General features: G+C 45.0%; 1 protein-coding gene across 8 annotated transcripts in view; it reads right to left on the reverse strand.

Moving 5' to 3' along the window:
* The window catches only part of COP1 (COP1 E3 ubiquitin ligase), a 241,920-nt gene extending 235,434 nt beyond the window's left edge, over positions 1–6,486 (reverse strand). For all 8 annotated transcript variants that reach the window (XR_014790395.1, XR_014790394.1, XM_084851212.1 and 5 more), the window contains exon 1: positions 6,021–6,486. Coding sequence is in view for 6 of the 8 variants with exons in the window: in XM_084851212.1 (XP_084707338.1) it covers positions 6,021–6,403 (383 nt within the window). In the remaining 2 variants the exon portion in view is untranslated. The remainder of the gene's footprint in view (positions 1–6,020) is intronic.
* Between the last annotated feature and the right edge of the window lie 16,289 nt (positions 6,487–22,775).

The raw sequence follows: 22,775 nt of genomic DNA on the forward strand, positions 1-22,775 counted from the left end.
ATGTGAATTGACCATGTGCAACCACGTGCTACATGCAATGCTGTGAAAAACCTCTTGTTTTCCACACTGCAGGAAGGGGAAAACAAACCACTTGCAGGCAGCCTCTCAAAAAGCTGTTTTTGAGAGACTGTTCTGCTTTGGAGGCAGTGTAGGACGGTTTCTCTTCCACAGGCAAGCAAATGCAGGGGACCTGACTGCTACTTTTCCTTTTCTATCCTTCCCTCCTTAGCTTGGAGGGAACAGAGGTGTAAGTCTAAGCAGCTTCATTTTGTTCACCTGGCTGGGCAAACACTGCAAAATTTACTTTTATTTACTTATTATTACATTTCTAATCCACCCAATAATCAATATTCTCTAGCTAGTTACTTTCACTTTCCCGCGCGAGACAGAACAGAAGTACACACTGTCTCAACAGTAAAACTGTGGAAGGTGCCCTCAAGTTCCAGCTCTCTTGTCCCTTCCCAGACCAAAGGATTTTAGCTTTGTATCTGAGAGGGAGGAAAGGGAGAAGCTGCCAGTGGCATCAAGCCATGGACAAACAACTCAGTACTAGTGGCAGTTGCCTCATCTGACTTTCCTAGGATTTCTAGAAAAGGAGGAATTTCTAGGAATAAAAGGATTTCCCTCTTATTCTAGGATGGAAGGGAAAGGAGAGAGGGTTCTTTCTCCCTCTGGGAATTCCAGAAGTGAGAATGGAAGGAATTCCAAGAAAGGGAGGAGGAGGACAAATAAGTTAGGGGAGGGACAGTCACCTATTTTCTAGTTATTTGCAACTAGAGCTGTGAGCTGCATTCTAAATATGGCTGTGCTAAAGTATGTCATGTTTTATTTGTGAACTTCTCAAATTTCACAAATTGGTAATAATACTGAGTATACTTTCTTCACTGCCACAGCATACTGACTTGATAATTTCAGTAAGTTTTCCACTACAACCCCAAGGTACCTTTCCTGCAGAGTCACAACAAGTTCAGGTGCAATCAATATGTATGTCAAGTTGGAGTTTTTGCCCCAAAGTGCATGTTTTCTTACACTGATTTTGATTTGCCATTTTCTTTCCCATTCACTAAATTTGGGTAAAGATCCTCTTGGAGTTCTGTTTGGGATTTTATCATCCTGAATATTTGGTCTCAAATTTAGCCACTCACTCTTTACGTCTATCTCCAGATCATTTATGAATAAATTAGTATTGGCCCAATCCTGATCCTTATGGGATACAATAGGTCAACCTTCCCCCATCCTGGTGCCTTCTAGGTGTTTTCGACTATAACTCTCAGAATTCCTGAGTATTAGCTGCACTGCCTAGGACTGAAGGAAGTTGAAGTCCAAAATACCTGGAGGGGACCAGGTTGGGAAAGACTGGCCTAGAATTTCATCTATCACCACTAGTTGCCTCATTTCTTCTGAATCCGTTCCTGAAAAAAGTCAGTTCATGCACAGGTACCTGCCCTACAGCTTCCGCAGTGAAGACATTCACAAAAGATTCATTCAGTTTCTCTGCAATCTCCTTATCCTTGTTCACCACACCATGTAATGTCCTTGTCCAATGGTTCAACCACCTCCCTGGAGAGTTTCTTCTTTCTGATATATTTAAATATTGTTTTTATTGTTGGTCTTAATGTTTTTAGTTATATCCACACTTTTTTGCATCCTTTTTATCTGGCTGCATTTATTTTGCTAGGTAATTAACTTTTCTTACTAAACCCTTAGGGTGCCAAGAAGAATTCTCCAAAAGATCCAGGAACATCACACTGACCAGGTTTGCACAATCAGGGTGGGAAAATAAGCTTTGTAAACCACCTCCAACCACCCAGCCTCACCAGGTTCAGACATCATGTTGAGCTGCACCTGGCGAGGGTAATTATAGTAACTCGGCAGCAGGTGACCGGCACACATGGGGCAGGAAAATAAGCCACAGTGGCTATTTTCCCTCCCTGATCATGCAAACCCACTCAATAGCCCAGTTCACACAACAGAAGGATGGCTTGTAAACCACCCCCACACATGCCAGCTCATTTCCCCTGATTACACTCACGTAACTAGTATTAAGGGACATCAACTTCATATTACATAATTTTACATGAAACCTACAGTGGTCATTTCAGTGATAGGTGCTTCATCCTGCAGGTTAATTCCCTAAGGGCCAGACTAAATGTGACAATAGCAGATGTGTCTTTTTAAATGTGGCCCTTGTCCTAATCACAAATTGGTAGGCAGGGTGTGTGTGTGTCCAGTTTTAAGAGTGGAAGAGGCAAACCAGTATGAGTACTAAACCTTTGCTATGGCTCAACTCCTCATAATCTTACCCCCAATATCATTTTTTTCCCCTCAGCAAGGCTCCCAGTGAAGTGAGCTAGGCTGGAGGAAAAGTGCCTGGGGGAGACGCTGCAAGAAGATAAGCAGCAGGCACCATCCTCCCATGGGCTCTTTAAATTGGGGCCCCCACTTATAGATGATTGAAGCTATTATAGGTTGACCATAATAGTGTGCCGTCACTATGAGGCCTGGACCAGCACATGTAAGCCCAGGGAGGGCTACTTCCAAAATAAGAACTAGCCTTTTGGAAATATGAATTCTGTCAGGTTGAGCCAGGAGAAGCAATTCCTGCCTGCAATTCTCTAATTTGCTACCTGCCAATTAGCCCAGCCTTCTGTTCCGTAGGTCTGCATGCTGCTTCAGATACCACGAACACAAATATGCACCACTTCATAATAAAGGGATGCAAGACAAGCGGTTATTTAATTAAAGCAATGCACAACAAAACAATCATGATTAAATAGGGGAAACTGAAAAGCATCAGATAGCATCAATTTCAGCTAGCATTTAAAGAAGTCTAGGATAATAAAAACGTCTTCGCCTCGCAACGAAAAGTTATAAAACAGTTGGCATTAGGCAAACCTCCCTGGGGGACAGCATTCCATAGATCAGGCACTGCAGCCAAAAAGGCACTCTTCCTGGTTGCTACCCAGGGCAAAGAGAAAATGCCTCCAATGACAATCTTAATCTATGGAGAGGTGCAAGTGAGAGGGGGCAGTTCTTGAGTTACCTAGGTCCTACACTGTATAGGGCATCACCAATGCAATGAATACGAACTTGAGCACACTCCGGGAGAGAGCAGAGGACAGGAAGGCCTGGCGTGCTATGGTCCATGCGGTCACAAAGAGTCAGACACGACTTAACGACTGAACAACAACAACAACAACAACACTGTATAGGGCTTTCAAAGCCAACATTACAATTTCTTAGCCCAGGAAAATAAATTGACACTCTAGCCACATAAAATTAAGGACACATTCATAAGACTCCACACTTATTTCAGATGAATCTGAAATAACTGCAACCTCTTGGTTCTGAAACTCCCAATTACTAATGCAGATGTCTCTATTCCAGCCACATATTTAAGCACTAGCCTGGTAGCCACACTGCAACCAAGAACTGCATGCAAGCATGTGTGAGCTTGCGGAGCAGGGATGGAGAACTCGGTCCCTCTGCTGCACCCAGCAGAGAAACCAACCAGACTGTTAGAGGAGGGAAGCCCACTTCTCCACACCCAGCACAGAAATACAGCTCTTTGTCCCTCCTCTGCCCGCCCCATCACAGCAAGGTAGTAAAATTGTTTATGAACTAGTAACTTTTATGGGCTTATTTGAACATTTGTTCTGTTCTGCACATAAATTAAAAGTCTAGAATTTAACTGTCCCAGACACAAAACAAGGGTGAGAGTATATCCATGCTCCACGCAGAAGGTGGTGCTACTCAAATAGTGCTGCAGGGTGAATACTCTGCATTAACTGGTGAAGCACACCGAGGCACATTACACACTGTGAAGTAAACCTACATCCTGTACAATAAGAAAAAAATATCTGCCAGCAATACGAGTTTGTGATACAAAGTTGTTGGGCTGCTATTGTTCTCCAGAAGATATATGCAAAGTTTTATGAATTACACAGAACTCTTTGGCCTGGTTTGGACAATCACATCTCAGCTTAATAAGCTGCGATATGCATAACCCAGAATCTTAAATCACACTCTGAAGCTGGTTCAAGATCATGGCTTGTTCTGAAGCTGGTAACCATAGTTTCCCAGTTTGGATAAAATGGGAAACCATGGTTAACTGGAGACTTTCACATTGCATTCAGGTAGACCAAGAAGGGGGGAGGGAAGAAGCGGTGTGCCAAAATATGACCATATGAATGCAGCCTTTGTGTAGCATTTCTGATAATGGAACACCTGTGCAATTAAGAATTCTGAATTGTCCAACCTACTTGCATACACTCAAACAGCTCGCACAGACTCACTTTGTACATGGTAGGCAAGTTTGTGGTATGAACATGGAGGTATGTATCATACAAGGGCAGGTGCAGATACTACTAGAACTCACCAACTCATATAGTTATGTTCCTGCAGTTGTTCCACAGTTCACACATACATGTCCACCAGTTAATGACTGCAGCAGCCAATGATTAGCAAGTGAGAGAGGACCATCAGACAACAAAAGTCCCATTCATTTCGATAAGTCTACTCTAAGTAGAGCTAACACTGGATACAACCCACAGAGCTAATATCATGAATGGTAGACTTTTCATCTCACAGATACATGCAGTGTTTTCCAGTGGAGTTGGTTCATACGTTCAACTACTAATAACCATGGGGAGAGAAATCAAGTCACATTTACATTTGGGAACTGGCCTTAAAAGCATAACCTGCAAGCAAGTTATCCCCAGTCCAAATCTATCCTCATCCCTGAGCTCACTAGGTGACTTGAGAGAAGCTGCAATATTTGACTCAGTATCACACTCAGCTGAAATATCAGCATAATAATACTGACCTTCCTTACAAAAGTTAACTGAAATAATGTGTGTGAAACACTTCAAACGCTAGGTGTACATAACTATCAAGTATTGTCATTAACTTGGGCAAGAATGATGTAGCAAACATATGCACACTTTTCAGGTGCTTTCACGCAGTGGCAAAGGCTCCAATCCTAAATACATTTGCTAGTGAGTACGCCCAAGTGACAACAGTAGAACTTACTTCTAAGTAAATATGCATATAATCATGCTGTAAGAGTGTGAGCTGCTAAGTCCGGAGTTCAAATCTCACCTCAACTATGAACTCTGAGTGGCCTTAGGCAAACTTCTCTATGGCTGGGTTCACATGTAATGCTAACCCATCATGGGTCGCATGGAGTGACCCACAGTGGGTTAGCGTGTCATGGGGGGCAGTATTTCCCCCCCACACGATTGGTAAATTACCCACTCCCGTTACCCACCCTCTGCAACAGGGGTAAGGGGCCCCGGGGTGGCTTACTGTGTTGTCTGTCAGGCGATGTGTGGATAAATCTGGCTGCTCCATGGATAAATCCCAGCAACTATAGAGATGGCCGCCTAGACATTCCGGAATGTCCAGCAACGTCTAGCCAGCGCAGGTGATCTCTATGGTTGCTGTCACATAGTGACGCCACAGCAGCTGCTGGGATACAGGACCGTAGCGCCAGGAGAAGGATGAAGAAACCACACTGCAGGGATGGATAAGGGAACCACACTGCCCTGCATGGTTCCGCGATCGTGGGGGGGATGCCCACATTGTGGTTCCCTCACCCTTCCCCGCAGCATGGTCCCACTACCCAACCTCCCTCCGTGATTGTGTGAACGCGCCCTATCTCTTGGACCCACACACCAGCCCATGCTCAATCTACAATATAGGGGTAACACTGACCAATACTGGGATAACTCAAGGCTATTGTAAGGATTCTTGGCATTCAGCACTTTTCTTCGGTGTTCACAATGCACATATTAATAATCCGCTTTACAACAATCTTTACAACAATCAGGTAAGGGAGGCCAATATTATTATTATCATCCCCATATTGCGAGCTGGAGAGAGAGATTACCAGGGTCTACTCTGAACGCTTGGAGATAGCCTACATCCATGCGCGCGCACGCCCGCACCCCCAGCCTTGTGCCTCTCAGACAGGCGGGACGGGGGCTTCCTCCCTTTCCCTAGCCATCACCGCAACTCACCAGACGAAGTCGTTGCTTTTGTCCTCGTAGGAGTTCAGGAGGCCATTGCAAAGCGGAGTGAGCAGCTGCCTCTTCCTGCTGCCGCTTGTGCCGCCGCTGGCTGCGCCGCTCCCTGCACTTGCTCGGGCCGCCCCCGCCAGCCGAGAAAGGCCGCCGCTGGAGGACCCAGAAACGGCGACCGCCACCAGCACAGGCCGCGCGGAGACCCCCAGCCCCGCCGAGGTGGCAGGCGACGGCGACGACGACGAGGAGCCCGGCGCCGGCGCGGTGGCCGAGGAGGCCGAGGTGGTGACCGCGGAGGAGGAGGTGGAGGAGGATCCCGGGGGGCCCGCGGCGCCCGGCCCAGCCGGAGGGTGCTGCGGCGGCTGCCGGCTTCCTGACATGGCGAGGCTGGCCGGGCTCGGCGGCGGCGGCGCCGAATCGTCTGCTTGTCTCAGTCAGCGCATCATTTCCCCTCAGCACGAACGACCGTCCGCGAGAAGAGGGGAACAATAAAGCTTCAACAACGAGAACAAGAACTCTCGCCCCCCGCCCGCCTCCGACGGCCCCGTACGCGGGATTTGATTGGCTCCTGGGCACCCGCGAGCTGCCCCTCCCACCCGAAAACAGAAGGGGCGGGGCGGAGGGAAAAAAGCCTCCCTCTCGTTGAAACTTTAGTCAAGAGCGACCTTCGCTTGAGAAGAGCACTGTTCACTCCGCATGCGCAGTTAGAAGAGCGTCTTCGAGCCGTCTGTGGTTCTGTGCGCGCGCGCTGCCGGGGGGAGGGGACGGCGAAAGGCAATGCACCTGCGCGGAAGGAGCAAAGGCCCGGTAGCCTAGCAACCGGGATGGCCTACCAAGCGGTCAGCGTCGACTACCCGACGAAGAGTTTGTTTACTCTCAGGAAGACCGCGGCCTTAGAGCAGATTATGTGGCTGAGGGCTTGAGGCGCTCTGGCTTGGAAGTAGGGGGTCCTATGGAACTCCGTGGGTTCCGTCCGTGGATAGCAGCCTGCCCCAACCTGGCGCCCTCCAGACGTGTTGGACTGCAGCACCCAGCATCCCCAGCCAGCATGCTGGTGTATAGGATTGGGCTTTAGTGCTGCAGTTCTGTATTCGCTCTTAGGCTGCAACCTTAAACGCACTTACTAGGGAGTAAGCCCCACTGTACACAAGAGGGCGTATTTCTGAGTAAACATGGACACACTCACTTCATAGGGCTTCAATCCTAGGCAGAATATTTTACTAGGAAGTAGGTGTCATCCCTGGCTGTTATTCATATTCTGCCACGCTTCAGATGCGCCTACTTACTAGATATCACCTTGTGGTCTGTTTCTTAACTTACGGGTAAGAGTGCCTGACGTCCAGTGCTCTTTTGCAGCTCCCGTTCGGTTCACTGGGGCTTACACCAAAAGAACTTCCCAGTGGATTCTACCACAAGCCAAAGCTCTTGGTGTCTCACTCTGCCACCCTTAACAACATCAAAAAAATCTATCTCCTGAGCCACCCGTTTCACCTTACCTCGTGGAAAGGCTACTGCATAAGAACAAGAAGAGCCATGCTGGACCAGGCCAAGGGTCCATCTAGTCCAGCATTCTGTTCACACAGTGGCCAACCAGCTGTCGACCAGGAACCCACAGCACCCTCCCATCCATATTCCCCAGCAATTGGTGTACATAGGCGTTCGGGAGGTAGCACATAGCCATCAGGACTAGTAGCCATTGATAACCTTCTCCAGGTACTTAACCCCCTTTTAAAGCCATCCAAATTGGTGTCCATCACTACATCTTGAGGTAGCGAATTCCATAGTTTACCTGTTCGCTGTGTGAAGAAGTACTTCCCTTTATCTGCTTTTACCAATATCTTCTTAGATAGCTACTCTATAGTAGACTGAAGGCAAAAGGAGAAGGGGACGGCAGAGGATGAGATGTCTAGATAGCATCACTGATGCAATGAATATGGACTTGAGCACGCTCCGGGAGAGAGTGCAAGACAGAAAGGCCTGGCGTGCTATGGTCCATGGGGTCACGAAGAGTCGGACACGACTGAACAACTGAACAACAACAACAACAACAACTCTATAGTATTTGGCAACTGCAATTATATACTGAATTTTTGAAAAGCAGATGTTAGTAATATGACAATAATATGTGTGACAATAAACAGACTAAATTCTTTATAGTTCCCATAGACCACATTATAGGGTTTTGAGTTAACAGGCTAGTTTCTGGCCCAACTAATGCAAATTCAGACAACCTGAATCCATCCAAGTACTTCCCCAAACTTCCAACCAATCAGCTTGGCCCCATTCATACATTATCAATATGACACAATTGCTACCACACACAAAAATGCTTCCCTGACATCAAACTTATTGGTGCATTATCAGTAACATTTGCAAGTTTTGTTTTAATTATTTATTTAAAGACATTTATCCCACTTAGAATCATAGAATAGTAGGGTTGGAAGGGGCCTATAAGACCATCAAGTCCAACCCCCTGTTCAATGCAGGAATCTAACTTTTCAAAACTAAAGTCCTACAACTCCCAGCATTCCCCAGCCAGTGGTGGCTGGGGACCGCTGGGAGTTGTAGGACCTTTTTCTGTCTAAACATGCATAAGATTGCACCCTTAGTAAAACAATCCAGCCATGTTTGAACTAGCTACATGCGTTTGTTCCCCCATGAATACATGCAGCAGGAAACTGTAATTGCATGATTCCTCAATATATATGCTATGTATGTATACGCAGTAAAGTAGGCCAAATTTTTGCAAGAGCATATGATGACTGAAGTGTGCATGTAGCAGGGATTGGGAACCTCTGATCTGCAGACCAAATCTGGCCCATCATGGTTCCCCAAATTTGGGTAGTAGCCCAGCCAGTTTATACATTTATATATTATATGTGTTAGTCGCCTATCAGTCTAGTCCTCTACCCAAACATACAAACCAATGGAACAATAAAAGTTAAATTATACAAGCAATACAAGAAAATGCAACACCAGCATAGAGAACAACAACATAAATAAAGAATGACAACAGTCCCATAGAGGTAAATATATAAAATCAATAATCAAATGCTGTCAAAATAGAGATTGAAATAGCATGAATATAAAACTTTAAAAATAACAGATGTTGGGGTCAATCTTCAATACAGAGGTGTGTCCTAGTGCTGTACCAAAAATTTCTTCCACTTTTCCCCCCCAGCTGTTCTCATTCAATGTGTTAGAAAAGAAATTGCTTTCGAAAAATGTTCAAAGGGGAAGAAAATTTTGATGAAATTCTCATGGATGGGGTATGGGGTTCTTCTGCTTACTTTAGATATGAAGTTGCTGAAGAATGTGTCTGAATGTCCTATATTTCATTGAACAATCATCTCTCCAGCAGCCTGCAGCCTCCCCAGCTTCCTGCACTTCAATTAAAGCCCAGGGAAAGATATCATGAGGTAACTCCACCCCCATGGGGCCTTTTCAGATCAGAATTTGCAAGCACTGGAAGCTGGGGAGGCTGCAGTGATGGAGAAATGTATAATTGAAAGAAAAAATACTCATAGTACCCTTGGCCATCTCACAATATGATGTATGCTCTAAAACAGCACCAAAAGAAATCAAAAGCACCTGAGAATGAGAGAAAAATGGAAGCCTCTTTCACGGGAGAAGAAACATTTCAGGATATTGGAGGCCAGATTTTGGCACAGCACTAGCTCCACCTCTTCCCCAGAGCTGGACAGAACACTGCCCCTTCTCTCTCTCTCTCTCTCTCTCTCTCTCTCTCTCTCACACACACACACACACACACACACACACCAGCAGGCTTGTGGGGAAGAAGCAGTATTATAAGCATCTGCATTAGCGACAAGATGTATCTGCAATCACCCCTTAGACACAATGTTTGGGAGAGGCTGGGGAAGGACCTGAACACTGAGGAATGACAAAGTTCAGACAAAATTTCTTAGAATAATTTTTCTGAGAAAAGTTCAGAGATTTTTCTTTTTATACGCCTCTAGAAATAGGCCACTTTGCAGAATTTTCTCCAACGTTTTGTGTGTGGTGGCTGTCTTCCCCCTGACACACACAATGCCTGGGAATTATGCTAGGTCTGGGACATTGTGGAAGATGCAAAATGGTGGCAGGGCTACCAGCACATTTGCTGCTGTTGCCACCTGCAGTGGCTGTTAAAACCTTAAAACTCTTAGGAAAAAAAAAGTTGTCCCATAGCCACCACTAACTTTGAGCCCCAACTTTGAGAAACTGCTTGATCATTTTCCTCCCCAAGAAGAAATTAGGCGAAATCATCCCCCCCCCAGTTTCCCTGCCCACAAATAAAGAATTTTGAGAGGCAATTTGACACAACTATGGGGTGCTTTCAGATGAGTCTTCTATGGCACCATCACCCTACTCCATTCATGGAACGTGACTGGGGGTCCAGACAGTGACACCTTTCACTAGTAGTCCTCCCGTATTTTCCCACTGCTTTTTCGTTATCGCAGAAAATCTGTTAAGGAAGGAAATATAAAAGAGCTGCACAATACCTTTTCATCATTAGTGCTAAAGCCTCTTACTATGGAAGCACCCATAGTTTGCGTTGAACGAAGAAGGAAAAAACTATTGGAGAGAACAGGTGAAGGGATTACTTAGCAGTATTGTTTCTGGTCACTAGAGGGCAGGCTTAGCTCAAGAGAAAGATTTTCTAACCAGTCCATTTACAAAATAGAAAGCCCTGGCCTTGTATGCTGTCTTGAGCTCCTTAGAGGAAAAACAAGATAAACGGGGGTGGGGAGGAGTTTAAACGGTGAAGATTATAGAGCTATCTGTGTGTGTTTTCACTAGTAAATGCAGATTGCCTTTTGCAAGCATGGATACATGATTCTTGCTGCAAGTGGAAGTGCTCATCTCTAAATCCAAGCTTGAAGAGGCAGCAGAACTGCCATTGGCCACCATTTCATTACACTTGTGCCTTGGCTTGCTCTAGGGTGGAATGCTGGCCTCTATTAGGAAGTAAACATTGAGCTTTAGGTACAAAAATGTCCCATTTTCAGACTTTGTTTATGTAGAAAGTGTGACTTGGGCTACAGTCATAGTTCATTTCAGTCTTCTAGGTGGTCTATAAGTATTTTAGCCATTTGGGGGTATGTTTTGTGTCCCCTGATTCTAATGAGATATGTACAAGTATCTCTTTTCAGTACTTGGTTCTGATCAGTGGGTTTTGGGCTACATGAATATCAAAATTTAGCTTTCTGGGTGACCTGGAAGTACCTTAACACTTTTCTTCAACATTTTTATTAATGACTTGGAGGAGGAGGTGCAGGGAATGCTGATCAGATTTGCAGATGACACAAAATTGGGCGGGATAGCTAATACTTTAAAAGACAGAAACAAAATTCAAAGTGATCTTGATAGACTGGAGCGCTGGGCAGAAAATAACAGAATTAAATGTAATAGGGATAAGTGCCAAGTTCTGCACCTAGGAAAAAGAAACCAAATGCAGTTACAAGATGGGGGATACATGCCTCAACAACACTGCAAGCGAGAAGGATCTTGGAATTGTTGTCGATCACAAGCTGAATATGAGCCAACAATATGATGTGGCTGCAAAAAGGGCAAATGCTATTTTGGGCTGCATTAATAGAAGCATAGCTTCCAAATCCCGGGAAGTGCTAGTTCCCCTCTACTCAGCACTAGTTAGGCCTCATCTGGAGTACTGTGTCCAGTTCTGGGCATCACACTTTAAGAAGGATGCAGACAAGCTGGAGAGGGTTCAGAGGAGGGCAACAAAGATGATGAGGGGACTGGAAACAAAGCCCTATGAAGAGAGACTGAAAGAACTGGGCATGTTTAGCCTTGAGAAGAGAAGACTGAGGGGAGATATGATAGCGTTCTTCAAGTACTTGAAAGGTTGTCACAGAGAGGAAGGCCAGGATCTCTTTTCGATCATCCCAGAGTGCAGGACACGGAATAATGGGCTCAAGTGACAGGAAGCCAGATTCCGGCTGAACATCAGGAAAAGTTTCCTGACTGTTAGAGCAATATGACAATGGAACCAATGACCTAAGGAGGTGGTAGGCTCTCCCACACTGGAGGCATTCAAGACGAGGCTGGACAGCCATCTGTTGGGGATGCTCAGACTTGGATTCCTGCACTGAGCAAGGGGTTGGAGATGGTCTTGTAGGCCCTTTCCAACCCTACTATTCTATGATTCTATGAAAATGGCCTCCTTTCTAGTTGTTCTAATAACCAGAGTTCCTTGGATTAAGCGTATTTCAAATTTCAAATTTCTGGGTGGCCTGGAAGTAAGTATATGGGGGTTCCCTTTGATTCCTTGTTTTGAGGGAGAGGTATACACACACACACCCTTCATGGATCACTGCCTTGTTGTGGCGAAGGGGCTTGCATAACTCAGTGAAGCCATAAGCTATGCCGTGCAGGGCCACCCAAGACGGACAGGTCATGGCAGAGAGTTCTGACAAAATGTGGTCCACTGGAGAAGGAAATGGCAACCCACTCCAGTATTCTTGCCAAGAAAATCCCATGGAACGTATCACAAAGCTAAAAGATATGATGCCGGAAGATGAGCCCCTCAGGTCGGAAGGTGTCCAATATACTACTGGGGAAGAGCAGAGGGAATTTCCAAGTAGCGCCAGAAAGAGTGAAGCGGCTGGGCCAAAGCCGAAAGGACACTCAGCTGTGGATGTGTCTGGTGGTGAAAAGAAAGTCCAATGCTGTAAAGAACAATATTGTTTAGGAACCTGGAATGTAAGATCTATGAATCAAGGTAAGCTGAAGGTGGTCAAACATGAGATGGCAAGATTGAACATCGACATCTTGGGAATCAGCGAACTAAAATGGATAAGCATGGGCGAATTTAATTCAGGTGGCCATTATATCTACTACTGTGGGCAAGAATCCCTTAGAAGAAATGGACTAGAACTCATAGACAATAAAAGGGTGGGAAAAGCAGTACTGGGGTACAATCTCAGAAACAATAGAATGATCTCAGTACGAATCCAAGGCAAACCATTCAACATCACAGTAATTCAAGTCTATGCCCCAACCACTGAGGCCGAAGAAGCTGAGGCTGATCGGTTCTATGAAGACCAGAACACCTTCTAGAACTAACACCAAAAAAATATGTCCCCTTCATCATAGGGGATTGGAATGCTAAAGTAGGAAATCAGGAAATCACTGGGATAATAATCAAGCATGGCCTTGGTGTACAAAATGAAGCAGGACAAAGGCTAATAGAGTTTTGCCAAGAGAACACGCTGATCATAGCAAACACCCTTTTCCAACAGCACAAGAGGCGACTCTACACATGGGCATCGCCAGATGGTCAATATCGAAATCAGATTGATTATGTCCTTTGCAGCCAAAGATGGAGAAGCTCTATACAGTCAGTAAAAACAAGACCTGGAGCTGACTCAATCCATCCCAAAGAAAAAGAAATGCAAGAAAGCAAAGTGGCTGTCTGATGAAGCTTTACAAGTAGCTGAGGAAAGAAGGGAAGCGAAGAGCAAGGGAGAAAAGGGAAGATATATCCAACTGAATGCAGAGTTCCAGAGAATAGCAAGGACAGACAAGAAGGCCTTCTTAAATGAACAATGCAAAGAAATCGAGGAAAACAATAGAATGGGAAAGACTAGAGATCTCTTCAAGAAAATCGGAGATATCAAGGGAATGTTTTGTGCAAAGATGGGCATGATAAAGGACAAAGAAGGCAGTGACCTAACAGAAGCAGATGAGATTAAGAAGAGGTGGAAAGAATACACAGAAGAACTTTACAGGAAAGATCTGAATGTCCCTGATAGCCATGATAGTGCGGTCACTGAACTTGAGCCGGATATCCTAAAGAGTGAAGTGAGGTGGGCCTTAGGAAGCATTACTAACAACAAAGCTAGCAGAGATGACAGTCTTCCAGCTGAGCTATTTAAAATCCTAAAAGATGATGCTGTTAAAGTGCTGCACTCAATATGCCAACAAATTTGGAACACTCAACAGTGGCCACAAGACTGGAAAAGGTCAGTTTACATTCCAATTCCAAAGAAGGGCAATGCCAAAGAGTGTTCAAACTACCGCACAATTGCGCTCATTTCACATGCCAGCAAGGTTATGCTCAAAATCCTACAAGCTAGGCTTCAGCAGCATGTGAACCGAGAACGACCGGAAGTACAAACAGGGTTTTGAAGAGGCAGAGGAACTAGAGATCAAATCGCCAACATTCGCTGGATCATGGAGAAAGTAAGAGAATTCCAGAAAAACGTCTATTTCTGCTTCATTGACTACGCTAAAGCCTTCGATTGTGTGGATCACAACAAACTGTGGCAAATTCTGAAAGAGATGGGAGTACCAGACCACCTTACCTGTCTCCTGAGAAACCTATACAAGGGTCAAGAAGCAACAGTAAGAACCGGACATGGAACAACCGATCGGTTCCAAATTGGGAAAGGAGTACAACAAGGCTGTATATTGTCGCCCTGCTTATTTAATTTATATGCAGAGGACATCATGAGGAACGCCGGGTTGGATGAATCACAGGTCGGAATTAAGATTGCCGGGAGAATTATTAACAACCTCAGATACGCAGACGATACCACCCTAATGGCAGAAAGCAAAGAGGACCTAAGAAGCGTCTTGTTGAGGGTGAAAGTGGAGAGTGCAAAAGCTGGTTTGAAACTCAACATTAAAAAGACGAAGATAATGGCATCTGGCCCCATCACTTCCTGGCATATAGAAGGGGAAGAAATGGAAGCAGTGACAGATTTTACTTTCTTGGGCTCCAAGATCACCACAGACGGTGACTGTAGCCATGAAATTAAAAGACACTTGCTCCTTGGGAGGAAAGCTATGGCAAACCTAGACAGCATAGTAAGAAGCAGAGACATCACCTTGCCAGCAAAGGTCCGTTTAATCAAAGCTATGGTTTTCCCAGTAGTCATGTATGGCTGTGAGAGCTGGACTATAAGGAAGGCTGAGCGCTGAAGAACTGATGCTTTCGAACTGTGGTGCTGGAGAAGACTCTTACGAGTCCCCTGGACTGCAAGGAGGTCAAATTAGTCCATCCTAAAGGAAATCAACCCTGAGTGCTCATTGGAAGGACAGATACTGAAGCTGAAGCTCCAATATTTTGGCCACCTAATGCGAAGAGAAAACTCCCTGGAAAAGACCCTGATGCTGGGAAAGATTGAAGGCAAAAGGAGAAGGGGACGGCAGAGGATGAGATGGCTAGATAGCATCAGCGATGCAATGAATATGAACTTGAGCACGCTCCGGGAGAGAGCGCAGGACAGGAAGGCCTGGCGTGCTATGGTCCATGGGGTCACGAAGAGTCGGACATGACTTAACGACTGAACAACAACATACACACACACCCACACACACACACACATGGGGCTGGTGGGGGTGAAGTGATTTTACAAGGTGAGATTAATAAACTAACTTTTTAAAACAGGCATATAGGAGCTCAGAAAGTTTTCAGAGGCCTGTAGACAAAGTCATAACTACCCTGCAACAATTACCTAGTGTCTGCCTGAATCTTTCCCCCAATAAATATAGAGCAGTAATAACTTTGTGCAAGGAACATATCATTCCTTGCACGAAAACCAAACCATTTTACTGGTTATTGCTATTTAAACTATCTGCCCTGGCTAGCTATTTTCCCTACACAACTTTCACTCTTCTTACATTGCTGTTTCAGTTTTGGTCCAGATGCCATTTCCTGTTCCTAGCCCTATACATTTAGTGTCCACATATCACTCTCTATCTCTGCATGGCTTAGGCCGCAATCCTATGCACAATTACCTGGGAGTAAGTCCCATTTAATTCAATTAGGCTTACTTCTGCATAGATATACAGGAATGCACTGTTAGGCTCTCAGACTACAGTTATCCATGATACTTTTCTTTTCCATGAGAAGGCCAACAATGTATCTGAATGGAACATCATCTTCCATGTTTTCCTGTAATCAAAACACTCTAAAGCTTTCTTCACACATTAATTGTGCAAAAGGGTCTCCTCAAGTACAAGGGAGGGCAGCCCCCCCCCCACCTTGTGGCATCACATGGCTTCCCTGTCCCTGACATCCACAAGAGGAAACCTAGATGGCTACATATATACACACACACACATACACACATGCTCATATACATATACACATACATACATACATACATACATACGTACATACATATATAAGCACACACACACACACACCAAAGACAGAAGGTTTTATTTAAAAGGGATGGCTTATTTAAAAGAGTCTGAGGAGTGGGCCCTGAGTGGAAAATGTGGACTTTCTCTCTTCATGTATATGCATGTGCGCAAACACTCAACAACATATATGTAAGTGGAAAATTATCGAGGAAGTCCAACATAGTCACATTTGACTCAAAAGAGGAAAACTCTCCAAAATAAGGGGATTAAGGAAGTTAAAAGGGAAAGTGCTTTCTTCTAGGACCTGGCCACTTCCAGGCACACAAGCAAAATCATACAGCCACAAACAGGGTTGGGACATGTTAATTCCACACTAGAAATTTGACATGGTGTGGAGAGTTGGTTATTCTATTTCTCATGATGACAATACTACCAGCATATTAAATATCTTAAGAGCTGGGAATATGGCCACTACTCCCTGGTCATGAGCTAAGGAAACAAATATCCTCCGTATTTTGAACGGTGAGTAGTTTTAAAAGAGTCCATCATAAGCAACAAGGTAGACTTGTTCTTCACTCACAGGAACTCTTCAGTTACATTACAGCAGGAATCCTAAGCCCTATTCAGGTATTCTACAATTGAGCATAAACACCAGAGGAGAGGGAATGTACTAGTCCCCTGCCCCTCTGTCATCACCCTCTACTCATGGAGGTCGACTTTCTGAAGACAAGAGCCATAGAAAATCAGCATTCTCAATCGGGAGCAGGATACAGGAGGCTCTCCTCTTCAGAAATTCATCCTCCATGAACATGATAATGGAGAGGGGTGGGGATAGCACATTCTCTCTCCTCACGTGCTTAATCTCCCCAGTTGTAGAACACCTGAATAGGGCTCTAGACTATAGCATATCTATTAATTTTATGTCTATTTACTTACTAGTCATTCTAAATTGTTTTCCAGTTATCCTGAATGCTCCTTCAGTATATGATACTCTATAAGATTTTAAACCCCTTCATGGATCACTGCCTTGTTGTGGCGAAGGGGCTTGCGTAACTCAGTGAAGCCATAAGCTATGCCGTGCAGGGCCACCCAAGACGGACAGGTCATGGCAGAGAGTTCTGACAAAATGTGGTCCACTGGAGAAGGAAATGGCAACCCACTCCAGTATTCTTGCCAAGAAAACCCCATGGAACGTATCACAAGGCTAAAAGTTATGACGCCGGAAGATGTGCCCCTCAGGTTGGAAGGTGTCCAATATGCTACTGGGGAAGAGCAGAGGGTATTTCCAAGTAGCGCCAGAAAGAGTGAAGCGGCTGGGCCAAACCCGAAAGGACACTCAGCAGTGGATGTGTCTGGCGGTGAAAAGAAAATCCGATGCTGTAAAGAACAATATTGTTTAGGAACCTGGAATGTCAGATCAATGAATCAAGGTAAGCTGGAGGTGGTCAAACATGAGATGGCAAGATTGAACATCGACATCTTGGGAATCAGCGAACTAAAATGGACAGGCATGGGCGAATTTAATTCAGGTGACCATCATATCTACTATTGTGGGCAAGAATCCCTTAGAAGAAATGGAGTAGCACTCATAGTCAACAAAAGGGTGGGAAAAGCAGTACTGGGGTACAATCTTAAAAATGATAGAATGATCTCAGTACGAATCCAAGGCAAACCATTCAACATCACAGTAATTCAAGTCTATGCCCCAACCACTGAGGCCGAAGAAGCTGAGGTTGATCGGTTCTATGAAGACCTGCAACACCTTCTAGAACTAACACCAAAAAAAGATGTCCTCTTCATCATAGGGGATTGGAATGCTAAAGTAGGAAGTCAAGAAATCACCGGGATAACAGGCAGGCATGGCCTTGGTGTAGAAAATGAAGCAGGACAAAAGCTAATAGAGTTTTGCCAAGAGAACATGCTGATCATAGCAAACACTCTTTTCCAACAGCACAAGAGGCGACTCTACACATGGACGTCACCAGATGGTCAATATCGAAATCAGATTGATTATGTCCTTTGCAGCCAAAGATGGAGAAGCTCCATACAGTCAGTAAAAACAAGACCTGGAGCTGACTGTGGCTCAGATCATGAGCTGCTTCTTGCAAAATTTCGGCTTAAATTGAAGAACGTCGGGAAAACCACTAAACCGTTCAGGTATGACCTAAATCATATCCCTGATGAATATACAGTGGAGGTGAGGAATAGATTTCAGGGATTAGACCTGATAGACAGAGTGCCTGAGGAACTATGGACGGAGGTCCGTAACATTGTTCAGGAGGCAGCAACGAAATCCGTCCCAAAGAAAAAGAAATGCAAGAAAGCCAAGTGGCTGTCTGATGAGGCTTTACAAGTAGCTCACGGAAGAAGGGAAGCGAAAAGCAAGGGAGAAAGGGGAAGATGTACCCAACTGAATTTAGAGTTCCAGAGAATAGCAAGGAGAGACAAGAAGACCTTCTTAAATGAACAATGCAAAGAAATTGAGGAAAACAACAGAATGGGAAAGACTAGAGATCTCTTCAAGAAAATTGGAGATCTCAAGGGAACGTTTTGTGCAAAGACGGGCATGATCAAGGACAAAGAAGGCAGGGACCTAACAGAAGCAGATGAGATTAAGAAGAGGTGGCAAGAATACACAGAAGAACTATACAGGAAAGATCTGAATGTCCCTGATAGCCATGATAGTGCGGTCACTGAACTTGAGCCGGACATCCTAGACAGTGAAGTCAAGTGGGCCTTAGGAAGCATTAGTAACAACAAAGCTAGCGGAGATGACAGTATTCCAGCCGAGCTATTTAAAATCCTAAAAGATGATGCTGTTAAAGTGCTGCATTCAATATGCCAACAAATCTGGAACACTCAACAGTGGCCACAAGACTGGAAAAGGTCAGTTTACATTCCAATTCCAAAGAAGGGCAACGCCAAAGAGTGTTCAAACTACCGCACAATTGCGCTCATTTCACATGCCAGCAAGGTGATGCTCAAAATCCTACAAGCTAGGCTTCAGCAGTATGCGAACCGAGAACTACCGGAAGTACAAGCTGGGTTTAGAAGAGGCAGAGGAACTAGAGATCAAATCGCCAACATTCGCTGCATCATGGAGAAAGCAAGAGAATTCCAGAAAAACGTCTATTTCTGCTTCATTGACTACGCTAAAGCCTTTGATTGTGTGGATCACAACAAACTGTGGCAAATTCTTAAAGTGATGGGAGTACCAGACCACCTTACCTGTCTCCTGAGAAACCTGTACGAGGGTCAAGAAGCAACAGTAAGAACCAGACATGGAACAACCGATTGGTTCAAAATTGGGAAAGGAGTACGACAAGGCTGCATATTGTCACCCTGCTTATTTAACTTATATGCAGAGTACATCATGAGAAATGCCGGGTTGGATGAATCAGAGGTCGGAATTAAGATTGCTGGGAGAATTATCAACAACCTCCGATATGCAGACGATACCACCCTAATGGCAGAAAGCGAAGAGGATCTCAAGAGCCTCTTGTTGAGGGTGAAAGAGGAGAGTGCAAAAGCTGGTTTGAAACTCAACATTAAAAAAACTAAGATCATGTCATCTGGCCCTATCACTTCCTGGCATATAGAAGGGGAAGAAATGGAAGCAGTGACAGATTTTACTTTCTTGGGCTCCAAGATCACCGCAGATGGTGACTGTAGCCATGAAATTAAAAGACGCTTGCTCCTTGGGAGGAAAGCTATGGCAAACCTAGACAGCATAGTAAGAAGCAGAGACATCACCTTGCCGACAAAGGTCCGTCTAATCAAAGCTATGGTTTTCCCAGTAGTCATGTATGGCTGTGAGAGCTGGACTATAAGGAAGGCTGAGCGCCGAAGAATTGATGCTTTTGAACTGTGGTGCTGGAGAAGACTCTTACGAGTGCCCTGGACTGCAAGGAGGTCAAATCAGTCCATCCTAAAGGAAATCAACCCTGAGTGCTCATTGGAAGGACAGATAATGAAGCTGAAGCTCCAATATTTTGGCCACCTAATGCGAAGAAAAAACTCCCTGGAAAAGACCCTGATGCTGGGAAAGACTGAAGGCAAAAGGAGAAGGGGACGGCAGAGGATGAGATGGCTAGATAGCATCACGGATGCAATGAATATGAACTTGAGCACGCTCCGGGAGAGAGCGCAGGACAGGAAGGCCTGGCGTGCTATGGTCCATGGGGTCACGAAGAGTCGGATACGACTGAACGACTGAACAACAACAACAACAACAAGATTTTAAAGCTTTCCTCAATTGTACTCAATGGACATATCATTATTAAATTATCCTGGCCTTTATTGTTTTTTAAATGTTCTAAAGATCGTTTGTTCTTTCTGACACAAGCTTCTTGTTTCTCCTTCTCTCATTTTGGAATATAACTTTCAGTTGCATTCCTAATTGCTTGTTTCATATCTTCCCATAACTCATTCTTTTCTGTGTTATTCTTTTCCAACCTTGTGTCAAGTTTTGAAATTGAATCCTCCTGTTCTCAATGTGGAATTGCTTTGCAATAACTGCAGTGATGAGTTTTTTCCCACCCCACCCCACATTTCCCAATATAAAATATAATTCTTACTCAGGTGTTTTCTTTTTGTTTGATATGAGATCTTGGAGGGGGTTCTATGAAAGAAGCCATTAATTTGGTATGAATGTTTGGAGCCAAGGGACTAGAGTATTCATTCTTTTAAGCTGTTGTTTTAGTTGCATAAGAAATTATTATCCAGAAAAACCAATGACTAAAAATGTGCATGTGGCCAAATGCAACCACTTCCACTTCAGCCACATCCTTCTGTCCTCCTCTTCCCATCTCCCTTCCATGCCTGCTTCCCTTTGCCCCCTTCAGACACCTCCCTCTGGCCCTCTCTTCTCCCCCCTCCTTCTTGTGGAGAACTCTCCCCCTCCAGACTCCCTTTCCTAGGCCCACTGTCCTCTTCTTGACTGGCTGCCTCCTCCTTTCCTTGTCCCCACTATGTTTCCTTAAATGCCCCCTTTCCCACAAGCCTTTTCCTCCTGCTGGTCAGGCTTTTCAGACCACCGTCTGCTCCTCTTCCTTCCTTCAGCAAACCTGACTCTGAACCCCCTGTCCTGATCCCCTCCCTTCCACTGCTCAGTCTGAGTGTGACATCATCACTGCTCAGCCACTGTGACATCAGGGCAGCCAGTCAGTGCCAGAGACTTCACAGGCTGAATCTACACAGAGCCCTTATACCGTTATCATACTGCAGTGAAAACTATTGGTGTCAATAAGTAGTGTCATGTGCACCAATAGTTATCATTGCAGTATGATAACGGTAAAACTGCTATGTGTAGATTCACAGTGTTTTCTACAGCAAGGCCAGAGGGCCACTGACAACACCCAGTTGCCTCAAGTGCGGCTCTCCCCACCCACTACCCTCTCTCTCTCTCTCTCTCTCTCTCACCCTCTCTCTCTCTTTGCAGTAGCTGCTCACTCTCAGCAAGGACTTTCTAGCTTTGCCTTGCTGTTTGCTTGAGCAGTGGGCCAGCTGCTGTGATATTTGCCCCACTCCGCATCAACCTCGCAATTTTCTGCCCCCAAAGCTGCTTTTTCGCAAAGTCGTTTTGCACAAGATTTTCCCATTGTGGCAGCTTCAGTGTGGTTTGGGAGCCTATGTGACCTCAATTAGGCTTTGGTGCAGGCTGGGGAGCAGCACTAATAAGCAGAAGGAAAAGCTGAATCATGAAATGTGTCTTCCACACGAGGAGAGGTGTTGGCTATACATGTCTACTTGGAAGTAACACTGCCCCTTTGCACAAGAGAATGCAGTAGAGGTGACAGCACACAGCCTACAGAATTCCAAGGTGTGGAGGGCACTGGTGGAATATTGTCTGTGTCAAGGGGAGGTAGAAGGAACTGTAGATTGGGAGAAGGGGATGGAGAAGGGTCAAGATAGAAGACTACAGCGGGAAATTGTCCAAGGAAAATAGAGTAGCCAGGGATATGTGTCTTGATTAGAGATTTCTGGAAATTTTGAAGCCATGGAAAAAACTCCCTCCCCGGGTTTTTTTTGGGGGGGGGAAGCGGAATTTTTTGGGGGGATGAAAAATAAGCAATACCTATTTTTTAAGCACTATTTACAGATCTAAAGGCACTTTGTTGCTTTAGGACAGCCTTCCCCAACCTGGTTTCCTCCAAATATTTTGGACTTCAGCTCCCACCAGCCTCAGGCACGATGGCCAATGGTCAGGAACGCTGGCCATTGTCATCCAAAACACCTTGTAGGCACCAGGAAAGCTGCTTTAGGAATGTAAAGCAGCCTTTATGTTCTAAAGTTATATTATGTATAATGTGGTTTGCTTGTAAAATTATCAATATATTTGAAAGCTTTAAAAAGTGAACTCAGTAAATTTGTAATTATAATTATTTGTAATTATTGTAATTAGCCTCCTGGGGGAGGCTTCAGGGGTGGGGAGTCAGAGCACCTGCCGGTCCTCAGCTGTAAGGTGGCTGAGGGGACCTGAAAGGAGAACACAGGAGCAATCAGCCAATTAGCTGGGGGTGGGGGGGGAGAGGCAAAGCAACATGATTAGCTAGTTGTGGTGGGTGCACTGCGCTGGAGGATAGTGAATGCATGGTTGTGTGAGCATGTGAAAATTTTGCAGCACTGAGTACA

The sequence above is a fragment of the Heloderma suspectum genome, chromosome 4, assembly GCF_057233095.1.
Source record: "Heloderma suspectum isolate Gila_16-S chromosome 4, 16-S_ref, whole genome shotgun sequence".
Lineage (NCBI taxonomy): Eukaryota > Metazoa > Chordata > Lepidosauria > Squamata > Helodermatidae > Heloderma > Heloderma suspectum.